The 20,741-nt window shown below is 31.6% G+C and overlaps 1 protein-coding gene across 1 annotated transcript; it reads right to left on the bottom strand.

Annotated features, from left to right (window-relative positions):
• Positions 1-7,333: 7,333 nt before the first annotated feature.
• On the bottom strand, positions 7,334-9,141 carry LOC108487569 (CBL-interacting serine/threonine-protein kinase 14). The gene has a single exon (XM_017791942.2). It carries the CDS (start codon positions 8,859-8,861, stop codon positions 7,578-7,580), a length of 1,284 nt encoding a protein of 427 aa, XP_017647431.1. The 5' UTR covers positions 8,862-9,141; the 3' UTR covers positions 7,334-7,577.
• Between the last annotated feature and the right edge of the window lie 11,600 nt (positions 9,142-20,741).

Below are 20,741 nucleotides of genomic sequence, written 5' to 3'. Positions count from 1 at the left end.
AGATTTTTGAAAGCTTTGAGGCATATTCTCAATTGGTAAATGTGGAGATTTGAATAATAAAATTATGGTTTAATAGTATACCCCATGACACCTTTACAACGGTATATCATATGCTCAAAATGATTGAGTGATGAATGAGAAATTGATGCTCAAAGTAAGCCACTTGTGAATTATGTTGAGGAAAATGAAAAACTTAGTACCATATTGGTTAGATATCAAGTGTGGAATATGTTTATATATATGAACCAACTTGGTGGTTATTGAATGACTGAGCTAATGCTCTCCCTTATGCGCAAGGGGTGCAAATTCAAACCCGTCGGGGTTGGGGACGCACTTGTGCGACGTGGGTGATGCGAAATGTCCGAAATGATCGGGCCCTTCTTAATAAAAAGATTAAGATGGTGAGGAGTGATCGTGGTGGTGAATATGTTGAACCATTTGGTGAATACTGTGCAAAACATGGTATTCATGAAGTGACACCACCGTACTCTCCTCAATCAAATGGAGTAGCCGAGCGAAAAAATCAAACTCTAAAGGAAATTATGAACACATTGCTAGGAAGCTCTGGGCTATAATAGAACATGTAGGGGGAAGCTATTCTATCAGCTAATTATCTTTTAAATAAGGCTCCCCTTTCGCAAGAAAAGGAACAAAACACCATATGAGTTATGGAAAGGTAGAAAACCTTCCTACAATTACTTGAAAGTGTGGGGGTGTCTTGCTAAGTTAATGGCTCTGTTACCAAAGCAAATGAAAAAAGGTCCTAAAACGGTGGATTGTATTTTCATTGGTTATGCAAATCATAGTAATGCATATCGATTTTATTGTGTATGAATCAAATAATCCTGACATTCACAAGAATACTATATTGGAATCAAAGAATGTCTCATTCTTTGAAAATATCTTCCCTTGTAAAACTAAGAAAGTTGATTCAAGTTCAACGAAACGAACTTCAGAGACTATAGATGAAAATAGTCAAAACGTTCAACAAGAGGCTGAAACTTAGATAGAACCAAGAAGAAGTAAACAAGCAAGGGTGGAAAAATCTTTTGGATCGAATTTTCTAACCTTCATGCTAAAGGCTGAACCTCAAACATATAATGATGTTATACGGTCATCCAAAAGCACTTTATGGAAAGATGTTATTAAAAGTGAAATTGACTCCATCATGCAAAATCATACGTGGGAATTAGTGGATCATCCTCTGGGAATTAAACTATTAAATTCTAAGTGGATTTTCAAATGGAAAATGAAAGTAAATGGAAAAATTGATAAGTATAAGGCCAAATTGGTTATAAAAGGTTATAGACAAAAGGAAGGCCTTGACTAATTTGATATTTTTTCTCCATTATCCAGGATAACTTCTATAAGGATCATAGTTGCAATTGTCGTCTTGCAAAATCTAGAAGTACATCAAATGAATGTTAAAACAGCTTTCCAAAATGGAGATATTGATAAAGAGATTTACATGGAACAACTTGAGGGTTATGGAGTTCCAAGACAAGAAAGAAAAGTTTGTAAATTTGTGAAGTCTTTGTATGGACTTAAGCAAGCACCAAAGCAATGGCATGAAAAGTTTGATAATGTCATGATGACAATGACTTTAAGATTAATGAGTGTGACAAATGTGTGTATGTTAAAACTACTAACATTTGATATATAATTCTATGCTTATATGTTGATGACATACTCATTGTTGGAAGTAAAAATGAAATGGTAAAACATACCAAAGACATGTTAAATTCAAGATTTGACATGAAAGATATGAGATTAGCTGATTTGATTTTAGGCATCCAAATCAAGAGGTTCTCTGAAGGTATCATATTGACTCAATCACATTATGTAGACAAGATTCTTGGAAAATTGAACAAGGATGATTCTAGTATAGCTAGAACTCCAATAGATACGAGCCAACATATTTCCAAAAACAAAGGCGAAAGTGTTGACCAAGTGGAATATACAAGGGTCATAGGCAGTTTAATGTACTTTATGAGCTATACTAGACCAAATATTGCTTTCACTATGAGTAGTTTAAGCAGATTCATAAGCGATCCAGGGGAAAACCACTGGAAAGCAGTTGTGGGAGTACTAAGATATCTCAGATATACTCGGGATACTAATTGCATTATTCCAAAGATTCTGCTATTTTAGAAGGATTCTCTAATGCCAGTTGGATATATGATATTCAAGATACCAAAGGCATAAGTGGATATGTTTCTATATTGGAATGAGTTGTGTCATGGAAATCCTAAAGACAAACGATTATAACCAAATCCACAATGGAACTTAAGTTTGTAGCTCTAGACAAATCTGGAGAAGGGGATGAATGGCTTCGAAACTTCTTGGAGGATATTCTAGACTGGCCAAAGCCTATGCCCACAATATGCATATATTGTGATAACTAAGCAACAATTGGTAGAGCATAGAACGTAATGTATAATGGTAAGTTGAGACATATGCGTCGTCGACACAATATCGTTAGACAACAAATCTCAAATGGAGTTATCTCTATTGATTTTGTAAAATTAAAAGATAACATTGCGAATCTGCTAACTAAAAGCTTAAATCGAGATTAGGTTGATAAAACATCGAAAGGAATGAGACTAAAGCCCATAAAAATTAAATGCGCTATGTGAAAGAAAACCCAACCTAATTGACTAGAGATCTCAAGATCTAGGTTCAAAGGGACAACCTACTTATATAGACTCTGTGAGGTCACTGTGGGGGTTCTTATCCCAAGTCCGTTTCTATGATATAAACAGTGATTAAAAATGGGATAGGTTAAGAATGTTTTTAATGACTGTTTTGTGTTTCGGTGAGCCGAGTAACATAAGTCCCCTATGTGATAGTGAAGTAGGGCCGCTTCAAGGAGACTATTGAGTTATAGTTCTCTCAAAATCTTACAGAACCAGGAGATGATCATGGCCATATGAACATACCCATGAAGACTAAAACCTTGCCAGGGAGGTAGTTATGTGAGGTACATCATTGTTTACACAAAGGGCAAAACAGTTCAAGGACATCGCGTCTATTGGTCAACTAGTAAAGTAAGTATACTTTCATAAGGGAAGGTTCAAGGGTTGATGCCTACCTATCCTATGCAACTAATGATTGTAGATTCTATCACCACATTGAGTCAATGTTTTTCGTTAAAACTATCAATTTCATTCATGTGGGGGATTGTTGGAAAAATTAGATTTTTGGAAGCTTTGAGGCATATTCTTAATTGGTAAATGTGGTGATTTGAATCATAAAATCATGGTTTTATATTCTACCCCATAAGACCTTTACAACTGTATATCATATGCTCAAAAAGGTTGAGTGATAAATGAGAAATTGATACTCAAAGTAAGCCACTTGTGAATTATGTTGAGGAAAATAGAAAGCTTAGTTCCACATTGGTTAGATATCAAGTGTGGAATATGTTTATAAATATGAACCAACTTGGTGATTATTGAATGATTAAGCTAATGCTCTCCCTCGCGCGCAAGGGGGTGCAAATCCAAACCTGCTGGGGTTAGGGGTGCACCCGCACGATGTGGGCAACGCGAAATGTCTAGACCGATCTAGCTGTTCTAAGCCTGCGAATATTTTAGCCCAATACGTAATTTTATTTTTCCTCAATAAAGCTTATCTTTTCAATTAAAAGGACAAATATTAAATTGAGTTTAATGGCTCCTTTAATTCAGACATTAATTTGGGTTTTTATAGCTTCTTAATTCATGGACATTAATTGCTCCATTAGTCAAAATTTCCAAAATTTCTTTCATTTTGAATATTTTATTTAAATCAAAATAATCTGCAGGAGAAAATACGCACTAAAATTTTCTCTATTATTCCTACAAAATGTTGAAATCTGTTCCCTGCATATTTCAAACCTGTTTTCGGTGATAGAAGAAAGCTAGGCTAAAGTTCATTGATCACTGTAGTTGTGCTACTGTCGTGCTCATCTCGTTGTTGTATCCTGGGAGACAGTAGACCAACGTTTCTCCATCACTAAAGGAGCGGCTGAATCTGTCTTAAGGAAACTGTGAAAACAAGGCTCAACTACTAGTTGGATTTCTACCTACTTACAGTATACAATTTCAATCTAGTTTTATTTCCAATTTCTGTTTTTCAGATTTATATATATATATATATATATATATATATATATATATATTGTTTTGGTTCAATCTTGTGATTTATATCAATTTTTTACATTACTGTTTATTTCACTAACGTATTTGCGGATATGAGATATGTGTGCTATGAGTCTATATATACACATATCTCATATCTCACATCTCACATTGCTTAAGAAAACAAAAGAAATGAGACTTTGTGTCTACATAAAAACCTGTTTTGTAAGTTTCATTTCCACATCAATAGGTGACACCAAAAAAAAAAATTGGTGATGCTAGTTTTAGTGCTGATGTGGCAAAAACACTTTAAGCTGGATGCGTTTTTCTGAGTTTCCCCTAAAAATGGCATCAACTAGATGCGTTTTAGTAAAATCGGCCCATTTCGATCAAAAATGGGTCTTTTCCGTAATTCAACTATTTAAAAATTATGGTATTTGAATTTTTATATTTTAGTCTATTATTTTATCCTCAAACTATAATTTTGTTGTTAAAACTTTTATTTTAAAAATAGTTTATATAGTTTTTCTAGATTTACCAAAATATAAAAAGTAAAAATATCCTCAAAATAATATTTGTTGCTTTGTAATAGGAATGAGTTTTGATAATTTTATAACTAAGTTGAGACTCATCATGACACCAACTCAATAAAATATATTATAATAACTAGATTAGGACACACCCACAATGTGTGTAAAGAAAATTATATAACATAAATTTATATAAAAATGATTTAATGATTAAATGAAGCATTAGTTGAGATGGAAAAACATTGAAAATTATAATGTTTTGGGTTTAAATTTTATCAAATGCATTTTCTATACACATGATTTAAAATGACAAAATATTCTTTTTAATATCATTAAAATTATTCTTACAATCATATCTATTATTTTATAAAAGAAACAATTTTCATATCATCATAAATAAAATTGAGAGAAGAAAGGAATCAAATTTATTCTACGTAAGGTGCCATAGTTTTTTTTTTCAATACAAGTGAATAAATACATTACAAAGGGGGAAAGAGTTTACAAATATAATGATCAAATTCTGGATCTCATGCCAATCAACTTGAGATTCACATAAGTTTCATGAAATTTTAAAAAGAGTAAACTATACAGGTACTCATCCAACTCTCAAAAGTTCTTATTTTAGATATCAAAAAAAATTTACAAAATATGTACTCATGTTATAAAAATTGTTCATTTTAATCACTTCCGTTAAAATTACAAACAAAAATCTTGCATAACATTCCAACTAAATTTTTTTTTCACCTTCACCTTGAATATTAATATATACCTCATTTTTTTACATTCAAATAATTTATTTTCATTTTAAAACCCTCCAATCCATGAAAGCACATGTCAAAGCTTAAAAAACAAAAAGGAAACATGAAGTGATGGCGGCTAAAGCCATGAGAGTAGACTCAATGGGTATGGCCTGCTCTGAGTCGGTAAACTCTTTAGTCAATTACTCAATTTTTAAGATGCTTTCATTTTAGTTTATCGAAACGACATCTTTACAATTTCATTAAGGTTTTTTTAATGTACTTTTATTTTAGTTATTCTTAATTATAAAAGTTATATTATATTTATATTTATATTTTGGTTATTTAAAAATTTATTTTTTCAAGTATTAATTAAGGTAAAAAAATATATTCATAATTACAGTAAAAAACTATAGAAATTAAAATAATACGTTAAGAAAATTATCAAATTTTAATTGTTTACCTCTAGCTGAAAGTTTTAAATTTTCTTTTTTTTATATTAAAATTTTAAATTTCAAAATATCAAAATTAATTAAATAAATTATTGATTTATTTTTTGAACACTCTTATTATAAGTTCTGATCATATCTATTCTTTTGACACAAAGCATAAAATTACCTATAGCCAATCCTTAACCCATAAATAGGAGGATAATGTGCCTCAACGTACTCGAACCCACGTCTTCTTATATTGGCATCAATGGCTATACCAATCAAATTAAGACTCAAAGAATTATTAAAAAATTATCTCTTAATAATATCAACCTATTTATTATTATAATATCAAAATTTATGAAATTAATTAATTAATTTAATTTCTTTATAAAATTTTAAATCTTATTTTATATTTCCAAATTTTATAATGTGATGGGCTTTTAGTGCTTAAATGATTATTTTTCTAAAAAGATTTATTGAAATGGTTGGATAAGAAAAGGATGTTAAAATAGGATAGGATAGGATGGGATAGGGAGAGAGGAGCATCAGAATGATTCGTAGGAAAGGGATTTGCGCCACTCCTTCATTCAATGTTTTAGGGATGAAGTAAGAATTAGTTGGTTTTTTGCATAATTAACATACCCAAATGTGCCTCTTCCTTCAATCCCATGAAATAGTAAATAAAATCTCCCATTCATTTCATTTCACAAATCTCTAAAATCTCAATCTTCTCCAAGATTCAACTTTTAATCAACATTTTAGGCTTACTTTTCATATTATCCTATGATATTTGTTAGTATGTATTTTTCGCTTAGTAAATCCAAATTTATATTTAAATAATAGGTCGTAAGGTTTCAATGAAAAATGGATAGTGTTAAGAATTAAACATAAAATGTCATTAAATTAAAGAAATATGTTAAAATTTTTAATTAGGGTTTGAACTATTTTTTAAATAAGAGAAATAGATCGATTTTAGAAAAAGAAATGAAAAATAAGCTAGCTTTTTTCTCTCTCCAAAAATTAAGATTTTTAATTTTGATAGGTTTAGGGTTATTTTTTAAAGGTTTAAGGTTGGGGTTTTTAAGGTGATACAATAAAAGTTTATAGGTAGGTTTGAAGGGTCAGTGATGTGATAACGCACCTTAAAACACACGTGGAATAACATCATTATCTCATAAACTTATCTTGGGGAAATCAAACCTTGTTATCATTGCTAGCCAACATTCAAAAAGTCGTTGGAGAAAACGCTTCTAGCTGAACGCACTTTTCTTTTCTATATCTAAAATTAATTTATTTCTTTAATTTAAAAAATAAAAAATAAAACCCTAATAAAAAAAATCAGCATAATTTAGCCTAAAAATCTCTATTTTGATTTTACAATATGATTAAAATATTTTATCAATTGACAATTTCATTTTTAAAAAGGGGAACCCAATGAAGTGAACTAAAAGCAAAGGGAGATATAATAGGAATAACTTGAAATTAAAGTTCAAATCCGGCCAAAAACATCATACAGGAAACCCGGTCGGTGAATTGGATTTGCTCCGATTTGTCGGACAATTTACACAAGACATTATTATATCACACAAAACATACACATTTTGTTTTGTTTCCTTGTTTTTAACTTTTCTGGCTGTATATGTACATAGTATACTACAACCGCCGAGAACATTTTACCGGCTGGTTTTCTGACTTACCGTAAAGACTTTACAATTTCATCATCTATTGATTACCCAGAAACCTACCTTGCCTTGCTTAATTTCTATTTACCAAATCGGAAAGTTTTGGCCATAACTTATCTTTCCAAATGTCGCCGCTTGGCTCGACGTTAATCTCCCGCCGCCCCACCTCCACGACCACCAAATTTTCAGTTAGCTGAAGAATATCTACGGCAAGAACAAAATCACAATTATGTCCTTCTAATAGTATCGCATTTTCTCTTCTCTTCTTCACCTTCACGTTCTCCATTCCTCTGATCTCTTCCTCGATTCTCTCTATTATTCTTTCCGGTTTCTCCCCCGATATAAACCGCTCTCTTCGGACTGAAAGCTCTGCCGCGACGAACAAACCGGAGAGGTCGAAACCGGATGAAAATGAGATTATATCGAAGGCGTTTAAGCACTTGGTGCCCGGGCCCTGGGTTTCTTCTTTATATTCAAAATCTTCACCATGGAATTTGATTTCTTTGTAACCTTTCTTGAACCAAGGGTCGTTCATGATTTCATCGACGGTGATCCTTGTTTCAGGATTAGGGTCGAGAAGCCGACATATGAACCGCCGGAGATCAGGGGACGTCCATTTCGGGAACCGGAATTCTCCTTTATAGATTCTATGGTACATCACCATCAGATTGGGATCGTTGAACGGCAAATATCCGGCGTGGAGGACATATAAAATGATGCCGCATGACCAAACATCCACTTTGGTACCGTCGTATCCTTTCTTTGCCAGAATCTCGGGCGCCACGTAAGCTGGGGTTCCGCATAAAGTATGGAGGAGGCCGTCTGGTCGGATCTGTTCCTTCACCGCACTGAGTCCGAAATCGGTTACTTTTAAATTCCAGTTTTCGTCGAGGAGGAGATTTTCGGGTTTCAAATCGCGGTGAAAGACGCCCCTCGAGTGACAAAATCGGACGGTTGAAATCAACTGCTGGAAATAGCGACGGCTGAGATCTTCGCTGAAACGTCCCCTGGCAATCCGGGTGAACAACTCCCCGCCTTTGGCGAACTCCATGACGAAATAAACCTTAGCCTTCGTAGCCAACACCTCAATGAGCTTGACGATGTTAGGGTGGCGCAACCGCCGCATGATAGCGATCTCTCTCTTGACCTGCTCCATGAACCCGCCTTTCACAACTTTCTGTTTGCTCACGGCTTTGATGGCCACGCTCTGCCCTGTCCTCACGTTGCGCGCGTGGTAAACTTTTGCAAAGGCCCCGCATCCCAGTAACATCCCAATTTCGTATTTCCCAAACAAGGTGATATCCGACAGCTTACTGGTTATGCTGCTGCAACTGCCCGCCTCTTCCATTTCCGGCATTGTTGTCAAACCCAAAGAACCAACCGTCCGTAAATCCTTAACAACACCCCCATGAAACAGAGTATTAAAAAAAGTCTTAACTCAAAAAAGAAAAGGGGGTTCACTCCAATTCCCCTCTTTTTTTTTGTTTTTTCCTTTCTGGGTTCAAGCTTCTCTTTCAAGGAAAACAAACAATTAAATGTTTCCCAACAAGAAAAGATTAAAAAAAAAAAAAAGAAGAGAAAGAAGCAGGGAAGTTCAAACTGAAACTTTGTTACAGGGGAGAGCTTTGAACACAACTGAATAGGACTGCTTTTTGAAGCTATTTATGGATGGTGGATTGGGGTACTTTTGTCTTTTCACTCAACTGGACACGTGGATTTTTATGTTTCTTTGACCTTTTAATTTTAATTAATACTTGTTCAAAAATTAAATTAAAGAAATTTATTACGTGGGTAAAAATATATATAATAATTAAATATGATTTTGAATGAAATAGTAAATTTGGATCATTAAAAATCTTAATATTTTAAAGTTTTTATTCATATGTCAATATTTTTATATTCGCGGCTTCAAGAAATCGTTTAGCCTTATTTGCACCTTAATATTTTATATTAAAATAATATTTATTACTTTATAATATAAATAAATTTTGATAAAATTAGTATAGTAGCATAAATATTACCAAATTAATCACACATCAACTCACGAGTTTCAAACAGTTGTGATTGAATTAAACTTTATTTACATTTGGTAAACAAATGGTTTTTAAATCAATTATTGATTTTAAACTAAAAGCAAAAGTTAAAATTTTTAATTTTGATTTTTGAAAAATATTTTCTAATAAAATTATATTTTATCATCCAATTAAATTTTCTATTTTATGACTAAAGTTTGTCATTTTATTTTTGAAAACATTTTTATAGAAAAGCAGCCCTTAATAATATTCAACAATTTAAATAATTGGAATTTATGAATAATTTTAAATTTAAAGTTTGTGTGAGAGCAAACCCATGGACAAAATTCAGCCACCCAAGTGTCATAAGTTGTGTAAAGTTGAAAAGATAAAAAAAATGTTAAAATGTATCAAATATTCACTCAATAAAATATAGTAATACCACCAAATCATAGGGATTAACGAATTACGTGAATCAGTCAAACCAACCGGAATCTTTAATTCATGATTATCTTCAAATTTTAATGAATGACAATTTCTATTTTAACTACAGAAAGAGAAAACCAGAATTTACTGTTTCAACCTATATATTTCATTTTACTTTGGTACCAAAAACACAAATCATTTTACTTTCTTTAAAAAGGAAATTTTGTATTCTTTAATCATCGCACATTTAATAAATAACTTCTAATATTCATTTGATTCAACTTTTCTCTCTCTTTTTTCAACCCGTTTGATTCTTCTTCATTGTTTTACTCATCGACGGTGCCAGTTTCCTATCTAGTTACTGTCTACCTTTTTCTTCCTCCTACCAACTCTCTCTTTCTTTATTCTCCTCATTCACTCCCTATGTCGTTTCTCTTTTCCATTTGTAAATTTGTTTTGTAGACATCTTCACTATCTTCAAAATTTACGTTGGAGAGATAACACAATGTCTATTTTCACTGAATCTCTATGACCACCTACAGTTTCTCTTGGAAATTGAGTTGGTTGTAAATATTCGAATGGTGGCTATTCATCAGCTTTTTAATCTGTTTATATTCTAGGAGTATTTTAGAATAATAAAAGATTGCATGAGTCGGTTTAGACCAATATTGTCTTAAGTACTATATGTTTTTTTTTGTTTCTTTTCCATTATTTAATAAGTCTTCACTTTTTAAAAGTTTTTGTCTTATTTAGTATAAGTGTTTTAGTCTTGCTTATGCATATAGTATTATTTTTGCAAGTTATTTTAGGGATGCTTTTGTCATTATCCTTTCCAGTTTTGGTGGATGTTCAGCTTTTGTGCCGATTTTGCCTATTGTTTGGGACCATCCAGGGCTAATTTCCTCATGATGTTAACTGATTGCAATCACTCCAGATATGTCGTGCTTGAGCTGTAACATAGTTGATTGTCAACATGTCGTGCTTGAGCTGTAACAGAGTTGATTGTCAACATGTCATAATGTTTAATTGATACTAAGATTGAAGCCTTTGTCTTATTGATGGAGCTTGTCCTTCATCGCCAACAATGGGTGTTTATTGTTTTTTTTTTCCTTTTCCCCAAATTGTATGGTTTCATTCATGGAATGAATTAATGAAATTTTCCTTTCAAAAAAAAAGATAAGTCCTACATGGGTCCTATACATTTGAATGGTGATGATTATTGTGCTGAATATTAATAAATGAAAAAGTAATGGAGTGGGTTTTAACCGGTAAAAACACCATGGAGACCCCTGTACTAGGAGTCAAATTACATTTGCCCCATTTACTAAAAAAATCGACAAATTAGTCCATGTACGCTAGATCAAAGAGCAAATTGGTAATTTCTGTTAAAATTTTTATCCATTTGTACTGTTAAAAGCTGGTGTGGCTGATAGAATAACTAGAACATGACACATGGTGCCACGTGTACCTTATGTTGACATATAGGGACCCGTTTTAATAATAAAAATGGATGAAATTTTTAACAAAATGACCAATTTTCTCTTTGATCTAACATACGAAGACTAATTTGCCCATATTTTTAGTAGAATTGCTAAAATGCAATCCAACTTCTAATATAGGAGCCTTTATGATACTTTTACCGATTTTAACCCATATTTTTAGTTAATTCCTTGGGAAATCTGAAATATTCACCAACAATAGCATATAATATAATTTCTCTTCTATTGGTAAGGTATGAAATTGAATCCCCCAAAGGAAAAACAAATTGAGTTTTAGAAACACATCACTTTCGACAACTAGTTATTGCCACTACTTTACGTACTAAAATATAAATTAAAGGGTTAATTATTTTTTATGTTGACAATGATTCTTAGTAGCTGATTTTTTTTAAGATTAATTTAGTGCTAAATTAGGTAATTGTTCTCATATTAGGGTTTAAACTCTATTTTATCTAAGTTAATCTTTCAACTTCACAATTGTTTTTATATTGAGGTTTGAACTTTTTAGTCCACCTTCTTTTAAGGACATATTAGGATTAACTTGGATAAAAAAAATTTAAACCCTAATATTTGTCAAGTTCAAAAATTAATTTTGACAAAAAAATTATAGCTCAATTTAAGAGGACTTATCAAATTTAAAGCTTAAATAGTGCATTAACCCTAAATTAAATGAAAGGATTCTATTAAAGTGGTTTAAGAGCAACTTTTTAAGGCTATTATATTTAGTTATATTTTGTTGTGTAACTAAAGTTTCTCCATTTTCATTTTACGGAAATTAACTTTTCGAAAATTTTGAATTCGAATTTTTTTATTGAGAATGCAATTACAATTAATAATTAATAAACTATATTAAGTAGTATTATAAATCATTTTAGAAATTGTTATTATTTGAAAAAGTAAAAGGATTGGTTTGTTGGAAAAAATTGGTCCATTTAAGAAGTTATTGTTGTATTTATTATGATGTGTCGATGTTTTTCTTTGACCAATTTTTGTTTCTTCTCATTAATTTAAAACATGCTTGAGTACAATGTAACATGTGTTGATAATGCAATATGTTAATATACGAGACATAAATTCATGAGAAAACATTAAAGAAATGAGTTATGAGATAATGATCTTTAATACAGATTTGGTTATAAATGAATTTATAGCATGCTTACTTACTTAATTTGTATATGCATTACTACTTGGCTGCAATTTTTTTTATTTCCATTCTCAAGTGACAATTAGATTTAATGGACATCCACGACTCTCCATTTTTAAATCAACAATGTTTGTATTGTCATTTAAATATTAAATTTTGAGTTGACATGTACCTAGTGTTAACGATAATTTTTAGATTCTATTTTGATGATTTTGAATAGATGGCATTGTTGGGTTTGTAATTCAAGTTAAGTATATATGTGTGTTTATGATGTGTATACAAGTTATGTTTGGTATGCCATGATTCATATATGAACATTATGCATAATTTGTGTGTTGCTTGCTTGTCAAGTAAGCTAATTTGATGTTTAGATATAGTAACTTTTGAGCATATTGGTGTCCATAATATTTGAATGTGTATAGACGAGTTTGAATGGTGTTTAGAATTTGATTATTGAGTTTCATAAGTCATGATTTTGGTTTGGTAATGTTTAAGGTCAAAATAGGTGAGTTTTTAACTGAATTTTGGGTCCGACATAGTTATTTTGGTACAAGAGACTAATTGTTTTGGTACAAGTAAGTTAATAGGCAAATTTGAACAGTACCTGAGACTTGTACCGATATAAATCTAAGGTTGTACCGATACAAGTATGATAGAATAGGGTCTCTCCTTTATTTTGAGTTGTTTCAACCCTCGAAGACTCGTATTCAATCCCGATCACCTTTGAACACCTAGAAACTATTTAAAAATGTTTCTAAATTGTTAGCCTTAATGATGAATTTAAGTTATTGAAACAATTTGATTGATTGTATTCATGATTGATTTTAATGTTGGGTTTAAAGTAAAAATAGTCTGAGTTACTCTGACAATGAATATAGTGTATTGCATTTGTATCCAGCAACTAGACTGAGTGTGAGGTATCACACAATTATATTAGTTTGACACAAATTTACAACATCACCACCTAACCCAACATACCAAAAGTCTTCTTTGCTCTGTCTTTAAAACAATTATCATTCATCTTTGTTTCTTCACAAGAAAATAATATACTGATTTACAAGAAATTCTCAAAACGGAGGGTCTCACTCCTATGATATATTTATGGAACACTAAAGAAGACCATAACTCATGGGCAACATGAGTGTTTCTCCAGCAGTGCAACTCAAAGTTACAATATTGCTAATTTCTATATTTGGAGTTGGAGTTTAAATCACCATTATTTTTATTTAAGATTATGAGATTTCTAGTGACATAACAATATTGCATATTATATTTATTGATATACTAATTCTTTTAACTAATACTAATTTTTTCTTTGCAGTATTATTATATATTTAAAATTTTCTTAACTATTAAATTTTAAAATATATAATATTTTACAATTAATTTTCTAACTATTATATTTAAAAATATAAATTTTTATAACAATATGTTAGTGTTATTTTTCACATCGTTAACAAAAATATAACAAAATTATACAATAACTTTAAAAATCTCATTATTAAATATAATTAACAGATGCAGCGCATGGATAAAAAAAGCCTAGTATTCTTTAATGTTGATAATATATTTTTAGATTCGTGATGAAAACTTTCATCAAAGTTTTGGATAGTTAAAACATTTTTTAATTTAATAATATATATCTTTTATTAGGTTAAATTAGATGTATATGACAGTTGAATTGATAAAATATTAATTATATAAAATTTTTAAAATATATAAAAATAACTTTAATTTTACACCGTGTTAATAGATCTCTTTAACAAACTAAATATTATAATAAAAAAACCTAATAAAAGTTGAATTTTCATGACAACGAATAGTAAATCAAAAACAAAATAGATTGACAAAAATAACTATGTTGATTTATTTTTTGGAAAAAAAAGACATTAAATCCATTATTCAAATACAAAATCAATGCAAAATATTTATTGCTGTTATAGTAATTAACAGAATTCTTTGGAAAACTAAAATTCAGGTGAGCTTACATGTGGTTTCCAATTTTATTGCCAAGTGTCAACCAATAAACTTTGCCAACAAAACTTACTTTAATTGTGTATAGACCTTATTTTAGTGCGTGTGTGTAAGTATATGATACCAACAGTTGTTACATTTTGACTTTTGATCTTTGTTATTATTTTAAAACTTCAATTTATTAATTTAAAAGTAAATTAACTAATTAAAATATTGAATGTAATTCTGGTAGGAATTTTTAAAATATTAATTGTGACATTTTAATTATTAAATAATTTTGGTTCAATTGAAATAAAGAAACAGAAGTGAATAACTTGAGAAATAAGATGACCCTACAGAAAATAATAATTTAATTGTTTTTCTGATTTTTGAATTATATATGGCCAAAAATATGACAGCAAATTGGTCACCAATGATGGGTTCCCAGAATCTTCAATTTGGTAGGTATCTTCTGCCTATTCATAAATACATTTAAATACATGATACTAAGGGTTTTTTCATAAATAATATAAATAAATAAATAAATATCAGAATATGATAAGGGATTAATATCTACCAGAACAGGTAAATGCAATAGTGAAATATCGGTACCGCCTGATCAATCGGTAGCATCACTTTAATTTAAAAAATATTATTTTTTTTGGGTGCAGCCTGATCAATTGGCGGCACCCGTATTTAATACAAAAAAATAAGAGTTTTTTAACAGTACATAAAAAAATTTATTGGTGCCGTCGATGTGTCAGACAATACTCAAATATTTTAATTTTTTAGCTGAAATAGTAAAAAAAATGAAAAAAATAATTTTTTTATTAGTGCAGTCGATCTATCAAGTGGCACCCAAATATTTAAAAAAATTAAAGCTGAAATGACAAAAATATTGATATAATAATTATTATACCAATTTTTTTAACCGTTAAAAAAATATTTAATTATTATATTATTATATTTTATTATAAAAAGGGTTAGTTTGGTCCTCAACCCCACACATACATTGCAGTGAGATAAAAAAAAAAAAAAAAAAAGTCTAAAGCTCCTCCCCTCCCTCATCCATTGTAGTTAAGTTTAGTTAAGTTTCTTCACTAATTGTTTTGGCATTTTAATCTTTTATATTACAATTTATCTTGTTTGCTATGGTTTAATTATTATATTTTTTTATTGTTATTTTATTAAGTTTTTGTTTTATTTTTTAATTTAAAAAATGGAGAATTAATTTTTGTAGCAATTTATTTCGATAGTGTTATTTTAGAAACAATCGTTGGTTGTATTTTTGAAAATCATCAAAAAATTGGGATGAGATTTTGTAACTCCTCCGTACCCGAGGCCATCGCCGGAGTTTAGCACGAGGTGTTAACGGACTTAATTCATTAATTAAACAGCGCAAATAATTTATTTTTAAAATTTCCAGACAAGTTGGCTAACTGCAACACAGTCACTTAAAAATTCATATCTCGAGTTCCGAAACTCAAAATTAAGATCCGTAAATTTTTCCTGAAACTAGACTCATATATCTATCTACTAAGCGAATTAGTACAGTTTATTAGTTAAAGTCTCCCTTGTTTTAGGGTTCGGCTACTCTGACCCCTGTGCACTACGAATCTAATTTCTTTCTGTACAGAAATCCAATGACTATGTAGTTTATTTCAATTAAAAATAGACTCAATAAGGAATCCATACATATAAATTTTGAGTCCTAATTTTTTTTATACAAATTATGGTGAATTTCTAAAGTCAGAACAGGGAATCCAGAAATTGCTCTGACCCTGTTTCACCAAAACGTAAATATCTCATAAAATACAACTCTTTTACCTATTTTGTTTCTTCCACATGAAAATAGATTCATTAAGCTTCAATTTCATATTTTATTCATCATCTAATTCCATCTCTACTATTTTTAGTGATTTTTCAAACTCACGTCACTGCTGCAGTGTGATTCTGTTTTATAGCCAATTTCACCATTTTATGGATTTCCATAGATTAGTTAGCACATAAAGCATACGTGTTATCAAATATAATCTCGATTAGCCACTCCAATAGCTAATCATTCTCAAACATTTCCATGCCATCCATGAGCTATATCATAAGATTATATACACAAAAGGATTATAATGCTACACATGCATATTCCCAAAATATGCAAGCCACCATACCGAGATGGTCCGTTGATAGTGTGAGCGTGCCTCCGACCGTCCTGATCTCCAAGCCTACTTGTCAAAACTACAAGGAATGGAAGGGAGGGAGTAAGCATAAATGCTTAGTAAGTTCACATGCAAATAAAAAATAACTTAACAAAGCAATTATACCAACCAACATTAGCATAATATCACCAAAACATATATCACATTTCTATTCATCATTCATCGTCTTACTACATTATTGTTGTCGTATCAAGTCTCAACCCGAGGGTTAAGTACATACCTGTCCAAAGTGCCCATTCCACAACACTTACCAATACGTCACTTGCATCTTGAGTATTCTTCCATTTCACTAGAATTTTACCGGTTGAACACATCGAAATATAACTCGGATACATGGAAAGTTTGCACATAAGTGCCACATATGTAGCCAAGCTACCATGTAACCCACCCATAAGCGAACTCGGACTCAACTCAATGAGCTTGGGCATTCGCATCCATAAGTGAACTCGGACTCAACTCAACGAGTTCGGATGCCTAGTTACATTTCACGAACTCGGACTCAACTTAAAGAGTTCGGACGATCGCATCCATAAGTGAACTTGGACTCAACTCAACAAGCTCGGATGCCTAGTTCCATCTCACGAACTCAGACTCAACTCAACGAGTTCGGATGCTCAAATATCCGAATCTATTCCTAAGGTTCAACGGGACTTTCCTCGTTCGTACTCCTTTACCATTCTCCTTGGAATCCCAATGACGATACTTCGGTAGTCTTTCACATTTTTCACATAATTCATAAAATTTTTGTATGTTGTCCAACAATGACCACAAAGCATAGAATTGCATAATAACAATCATAATATCGTATAAATAGAATTAAATGATTTAAAATAATGGTTATATTACAATATTTACATATAAACTTACCTCGTATGCGAAAATGGTCATTTTTATCACTTTTGTCCACAACTTGGTATTTTGCCGATTTTAGCCCGAATTTCAATTTTCCTTGCTCTATCATTTCAAATATAGTCTAATTAGGACTCATATTATTCAAATCAACCCAAAATCATATTTTAGAAAAATTATAATTTTGCCCCTAAACTTTCACATATTTACACTTTTGCCCCAAATCTCGTAAATTAAACTTCATCCTATTTTCTTATGTTTTATGATATGCTGATCATTTTTCCGTTCTACAGCAACATCCAATTCTCACTCTAACATGTACTTATGAACATTAGGTATTTTTACCGATTATGTCATTTTAGTTGTTTTTACGTAAAATCACTTAGCAAAAGTTGTTTAACACAATCTCAAGCTTCATATTCTACCATAAAACATCAAAATTCATGCATATCATTCATGGGTAAATTTTTAAATATAAACCCTAGCTCAAAATATTGGTAGAAACAGGTAAACCAAGCTACGAGGATTTCAAAAATGTAAAGAACATTAAAAACGGGCATAGAAATCACTTACAATCAAGGCTTAAAAGTGTTGAAACCGTAGCTATGGTGGATAGCAAAATTTGGAAGCAACTTATGGAGAAGATGATCATTTTTGTGTTATTTTTCCCATTTTATTTCATTTAATATTCAAATGACCAAAATGCCCTTCCTTACTAAACTTTCAAAAATTTCATCCATGTCCAATTTTTGTCCATAAACTTAGAAATTGGTCAAACTTCTATTTAAGATCTCCTAATTAATATTTCAAAGCAATTTTAAACTAGAAACTTCTAGAATGCAAATTTTGTAACTTATTCAATTTAGTCCATAACTTCAAATTAAGCACTTTATGCATAGAATTTCTTCACGAAATTTTCACACAATTATGCAATCATATCATAGACCTCAAAATAATCATAAAATAATTATTTTTATCTCAGATTTGTGGTCCCAAAACCACTATTCCGATTAGGCCCTAATTTGGGATATCACAGATTCAATAAGAATGTGTCTGTTAGTGATATGAAAAAGAAGGTCAGTGAAAAAATTCTCAACGTTGCGGAAGAAGGATGACGAAACTATTCTACAAATTTCTAGTTTCAGAAATTCACTGAGATGGAACTTCTGGACGATACGACATCGAGACAATGTTCGCATTGTATTGCCCGCTAGGGAGGTTGAACACTGAACCGATTCAGTTATTTACTGAGTTAGAAGATATAAAGCCTGTTGAAAATGTAACACAATTAAGCCAACAATATGAAGTTGAAGACCCACGTACAAAGGTTCACAGGTCGTCTGTGCACGGTTTTGGCATTAATCTCAACATTGGATTTTCAAATCAGTATGGTGGTGGATTACAGATACATCTAGTCATTATTGAAATCGATGCACTTGGTGAAGATGGATCTTAATAATGATTGTTCTGATCATGAAGGTGAAAATTTTAGTGACCCCAACTTAGATGATGTCACAAACGATATCGACTACAAAGGACCGGATGGTGGAAATGATCACATCCCTTTGGTTGAAAACCTGAGTCATGGCATCATTATATGCAATGATTCTGAGGTGTATATGTCGATCGTCGATCCCAATCTGATGGATGCTTCTAAGTTCCTCGAGGGCTTGGACATCATAGTTGGTCACTTGATGTTAAAAGATCCGAATCAAAAGATTTGTTCATGGGTCAAAGATTCACGAGTAAAGACGAGTGTGTCGATGCCATCAAACGCTCTAGTTTGAAGGTTTTTGTTAACTATAGGTGGCTGACTCTAAATCGACGATATATGTTGGTGAATGTTGGAAGTTGATAGAAGGGTACAAGTGGCGAGTACGAGTTGCATTTATCCATAGGTTCTAATTATGGGAGATACAGAAATATGTTGAGCTTCATATAGGCACTTCTGCTTGTATGATGTAGGGCCACCGGGGGCTTGACTTTAAAACCATCTGCAACTACATATTGGCAATGGTTAAAGACGACTCCACCATTGCTGTATTGGTGCTGATTACTGAAATGCAAGAATGGTTCCACTACCGAGTTTCATACTGGAAGGCATGGTTGGCTAAATAAATGGCCATAGATCAGTTGTATAGAGATTAGGGTGCTTCATACAACGAACTACAAGGGTGAATTGTCACAATGCGAGAGTACGTTCTAATGACTGTTGTTAAGTTGCAGACATTGCCTTATCATGACTAGGGCAACCAACTACATCGGGAAAAAGAACTTTTCACTGTATGTTTTAGACATTTGGTTCACTACATTCGGACCTTTCCCCACTGTAAGGTGTTTGTACAAGTAGATGAGAGCTAGCTGTACGAGAAATATACGCAGGTCCTCTTTATTGTGGTTGCACAAGACGGGAACTGGAACATTCTATTGATAGCCTTTTCCATCGTCCAAGGAGAGAACTCAGAGTCATGACAATTTTTTTGAGAACTTCCAAAGATATGTTGTTACTTAAGACAACATTTACATCATTTCCAATAGATTAAAGGGGCTAGTTGCAGCAATTAGACATTCGAATGTTCCGTGGAGATCCGTCTACTGCATCAGACACATTGCAGTGAACTTTCACAAGGAATTTAGAAATGCGGATTAGCAAAGACAAGTTGTGAAGATGGGTAATTATCTATCTCATTTTTGTTTCCCATATGTTTATAATTTTCCAAACGACACGTAACATGTTGTAACGATTCAGGGTATGAAGTGGAGTTACATCAGTTCAGATAGAGATGGGCTGACTCCAAAGCTGATATGCATGGTCAAACGACTACTAAATTACAACAGTAGTTTTGTGACATCCCTAAATTGACCCTAGTCGAAAAGTGGTTTCGGGACCACAAAACTGAGTCACAAAAATAATTAGGTGTTATATTCTGTGCTTATTGTATGTGGAATTTGTATGTGTGAATATTTCGTGCCTTGATTTTTATTAATTAGGTGCTAATTTATAAGAAATGACCCATGTGATAAGACTTGAAAATGTGATAGGTGAAATTTTAAGTGGTCAAATAATGCATGAAGAAATGACATGAGGGATTTGCATGTCAATTTAGCCAAACCATAGGAAGTGGCCGGCCATGACAA

The sequence above is a fragment of the Gossypium arboreum genome, chromosome 10 (assembly GCF_025698485.1).
Source record: "Gossypium arboreum isolate Shixiya-1 chromosome 10, ASM2569848v2, whole genome shotgun sequence".
Classification (NCBI taxonomy): Eukaryota; Viridiplantae; Streptophyta; class Magnoliopsida; order Malvales; family Malvaceae; genus Gossypium; species Gossypium arboreum.
Note: the sequence above shows the minus strand (reverse complement) of the source record. Positions and strands in the feature narration are given on the sequence as shown.

Bases quoted from the DNA above. Each gene is read 5' to 3' on its own strand.
- LOC108487569 (XM_017791942.2), bottom strand. From the start codon at position 8,861: ATGCCGGAAATGGAAGAGGCGGGCAGTTGCAGCAGCATAACCAGTAAG.